This window comes from Pterocles gutturalis, unplaced genomic scaffold, assembly GCF_000699245.1.
Source record: "Pterocles gutturalis isolate BGI_N339 unplaced genomic scaffold, ASM69924v1 scaffold38371, whole genome shotgun sequence".
NCBI classification, from domain to species: Eukaryota; Metazoa; Chordata; class Aves; order Pterocliformes; family Pteroclidae; genus Pterocles; species Pterocles gutturalis.
In genome coordinates this window covers 5,531-9,396 of record NW_010106780.1, presented here as the reverse complement: position 1 = coordinate 9,396, position 3,866 = coordinate 5,531, and the positions used below count along the sequence as shown (strand labels likewise).

The 3,866-nt window shown below is 55.8% G+C and overlaps 1 protein-coding gene across 1 annotated transcript in view; it reads left to right on the top strand.

Moving 5' to 3' along the window:
• LOC104472292 (long-chain fatty acid transport protein 4-like) overlaps nucleotides 1–3,650 on the top strand; it is a 7,469-nt gene extending 3,819 nt beyond the window's left edge. Inside the window, 6 exon segments of the mRNA XM_010087895.1 lie at nucleotides 1–147; nucleotides 394–520; nucleotides 686–823; nucleotides 986–1,150; nucleotides 1,610–1,756; nucleotides 1,997–3,650. The exon segment at nucleotides 1–147 is cut by the window's left edge and continues 14 nt beyond it. Coding sequence (XP_010086197.1) covers nucleotides 1–147; nucleotides 394–520; nucleotides 686–823; nucleotides 986–1,150; nucleotides 1,610–1,756; nucleotides 1,997–2,154 — 882 coding nt within the window. The 3' untranslated portion in view covers nucleotides 2,155–3,650.
• Nucleotides 3,651–3,866: the final 216 nt, after the last annotated feature.

The following is a 3,866-nucleotide window of genomic DNA, read 5'->3' as shown; positions in this document are numbered from 1 at the left end:
CGGCAGCCCCGGGTGCGCATGGCGCTGGGCAACGGGCTGCGTGCCTCCATCTGGCGGGAGTTCATGGCCCGCTTCGGCATCGCCCAGGTGGCCGAGTTCTATGGGGCAACGGAGTGCAACTGCAGCCTGGGAAACTTTGACAACAATGTAAGACCCCACCACCCTCCCCATGTCCCAGAGGGTGCTGCTGGCCTACGCAGGGTTGGGAACCCAGACAAGCTGCTCCTGGTTTCTTGCTTCAGGAAGCTTGGCATGGGTTGCTCTCTGCCTGGAGGGGTTTTGGTGGTTGTTGTGTGGTGCCAGCTCTCTGGTATCCTGGATGTGCGTGGGCAGCAGTCTCGGGGTGGGAGAGATGTCCCTCCTACCCATGGCTCTGAGCTCTTTCTGTCCTAGGTTGGGTCGTGTGGCTTCAACAGCAGGATCCTGCCAGATGTGTACCCCATCGGCTTGGTGCGGGTGGATGAAGACACCATGGAGCTGATCCGAGGGCCGGATGGTCTCTGTATCCGCTGCAAACCAGGTGAGGGCAGCCACAGGGATAAGTCTCCTCAGCCCTGTGCAAGTCTTTCCTGATACTTCAAGATAATTTACCGAGGTTTGAGTCTGCCGCCAACCCCATTAGACGCCCTTTTAGCTTGGGTGCAGTGGTTGCTTCCCCCCTTCACCCACTCTTTTCTCCCTGCAGGGGAGCCAGGGCAGCTGGTGGGCCGCATTGTCAAGAGCAACCCCTTGCAGCACTTTGATGGCTACCTGAATCAGTCAGCCACCAACAAGAAAATCGCCAGGGATGTGTTTACAAAAGGGGATGCTGCCTATCTCACAGGTGAGGCAAGCAGGGCCCTTCCATCCATTGAGCACAGAGGAAAAGGGTACCTGGGTGGGTGCGGGGGCTGTCCCAGGCTAGTGGCACTGCCCAGAGATGCTCCAGGGTTGCTCCTCACCCCTCTGACACCTAATTTTTTGCCTATTCCTCACTTTCCTGTAGGAGATGTCCTAGTGATGGACAAATATGGCTACATGTACTTCCGGGACCGCACTGGGGATACATTCCGCTGGAAGGGGGAGAACGTCTCCACCACAGAGGTGGAGGGGACGCTGAGCCGCATCCTCAGCCTGACAGACGTGGTGGTTTATGGCGTGGAGATCCCAGGTAGCTGAGTGGGGAGAGAACAATCAGGGGAGGCAGGCAGGCCTCCAGCACTTGAATGTGAGCGTGTCCTGCACGTCTGGATTGACATGTCCTCTTGCAAGAGGCTGGACTGAGGCTTCTCATGGGAGAGGCTGGGAAGAGGCCACCGGGGATGTGTCTAGTGGGAACCAGAGGGTTTCCTCCCTCTTTCAAGCTTTGGTCTGATTCTGGCTGGTTTGGAAGGACCCTGAGTCCTTTCTGGACAGGTTGCAAGTGCTTCCTCTAAGAGAAAGTGACTGTGACCGCAGGGTGTCGCTGGTAGCCTTAGCTGCAGGGTGGTGACACGGCCGGTGACACAGCTGGATGCACCAGCGCTTCAGTACAAAGCGGGATCTGTGCCAGAGGCCTTGCAGGTGTGGGGCAGAGGGAGGTGATGCCACAGGGACGGTGCCTGAGTGCTCTCCCTTCTTTGCCTTTTAGGGATTGAAGGGAAGGCAGGAATGGCAGCCATCGCTGATCCAGAAAACTCCTGTGACCTGGAAGGTTTTGCCCGTGAACTGAAAAAGGCCCTGCCGCTGTACGCACGGCCCGTCTTCCTGCGGTTCCTGGATGAAGTCTCCAAGACAAGTGAGCCTTTGGCGTGCATGCTCGTGCTGGGTGTGGAACTGATTTGGGGACACCTGGTTATAGAGGCAGATCTGCAGGAGGGTCAGGATGGAGCCCCTCTGCCTCCTAGAGACCTCCAGCCCCACGGAGCTCTGAGCTAGTGGTTTGGAGGTGTGGGGGTGCACGGCTGGGTCTGGGGCAGTGGAGATGGGAGTGTGTGCAGCCAGTGACCCCTCATTCCTCCTTCTCTCTCTGCTCCAGGCACTTATAAGTTCCAGAAGATGGAGCTGCGGAAGCAGGGCTTCAACCCCACGCTGGTGAAGGACAGGTTGTACTTCCTGGACTCTAGGCAAGGCTGCTACCTGCCGCTGGACCAGGCAGCATTCGACAGGATCCAGTCAGGAGAGCAGAAGCTGTAACTGGTGGGGCTCCAGCAAGGCACCTCCCTGAATCCTGATGGGGAGAGGGGGGCAAGGCAGGCACTGGGGAAGAAAAGGTTCAAGGAGCAATATAAAGGCACACTAGAGATTTTATTTGACGAGTTTTACAGATAATGGTTTGGGGGGAACACAGAGGGGATCGAGGGGAGGGGGATGGTTACATACCAAAGCATAGACTCATTATGGCTTTATTTTCTACTTGGTACAGCGGTGGTGGTCCCGTGCCATGGGAGGGGCAGGGCCCCGGCCAGTTAAGGAGGGGTGGGGTCCCCCTGCCATTCCACTTTGCTTTTCCTGTCTTTTCCTCCCTTTTCCTGCCTGCAGCAACCCTTCCTTGTGAAGGCCATGAAGGGACCAGTGCTGGGCTCTTTCCCCACTCCTCCACCAAGCAGCCAGCTCCTCCTTGGCACAGGACCCCCCGGCAGAGGGAAGCTGGGTGCCAGGCACAGCCCCTGCCCTCTGTATGGCCCTGCTCAGGGGAGCGGGGTAGTGCTGGGCTGGGGACAGGGATGTGTTTCTGCCATGCCTTGCTCTCTCCTGGGGGTGACATTTCTATTTTTCACAATCACATGAACATTATATTCTATATATATATATATTATACATGCTGACTTTTTTTTTTTTAAATCCTAATTTATTGTCTGTACTTTTGAATGTGTCCCGGGTTTGTGCAGTAGCTGGAGGAGCAGCCCAGACCTGTCCTCTCTTGGAGAACCCTTTTCTCTCACAGGGAGACAGGACATGCATCTGGGACTGATTCTCCCCCTCCAGTGTGGGTGCAGCCGTGTATGTCCTTGTGGCCTTGCTCCATGGTGAAGGACATGAGCGAACCCTGCTATCTTGTGGATGCTTTTCTGGGTGTCTTATTTCCACCTTTCGTGGATGCGGCTTTGTTTCGTGCACGTTCTTGAGGAGAGTGGGAATGAAGGGCCCGGTTTGCCTTTGCTTAGACGTACTCGGCACCATGGAGCACCTCTCCGGGCTTTCCTGCTGCAATGTCTGTGCCCTGAACACAGGAGGCAACTTGCCCAGGGGAGAGAAAGTCCTCCGGAGAGTGGTCTCTGTGACAGCCTGACTTCACGTGCTCTGCATCCCTTCCCACAGGAGCCCTCCCTGTCTCCGCTGCAGGAGACGGGCCCCGAACTGAAAAGTCCGTGTTAAACACCTGACTTGCGCTATGTGAATTCCTCGCATTGTGTCTGATGTGAAACAGCCTTAGCAGCGATGTTCGATTCCAGTTCTCGGAGACCACGCAGAAACGTTTGTTCCAGAGAAAACTCTGGAGTGGGGTTTATGGTTTTGTTTTTTTTTAATGATTTGGTTTTATGCTTTTAGCAGAGTTACTCCTCAGAATGACATCTATCTTCTGTGGGGGCAGGGTGTGTCTGCTCTTCTAGCTGTGCTTCCACACCAACCTATCCACCTGCCCCCATCTGTCCTGTCCTCACAATTAAATGCGAGTATGGGCTACGCTGGAGTTTCCTACCTCTTCCTTCCTGCTGTGTGTGGGGAGGTGGGGACTCTGCCGGTTTGGGAACTGGGAGCTGCCACTCCAGAGCACAACCTCCCTGTGCAGACTTGAGCTCATCTCGGAGCAGGGGGAAGCAAGCCCCTTGCTGCTGCGTTTGACTGTGTGAAAGCGACCTTTTAATGAGACCCTCCCCAGACCCCTCCACCGACTCTCCCTTTCT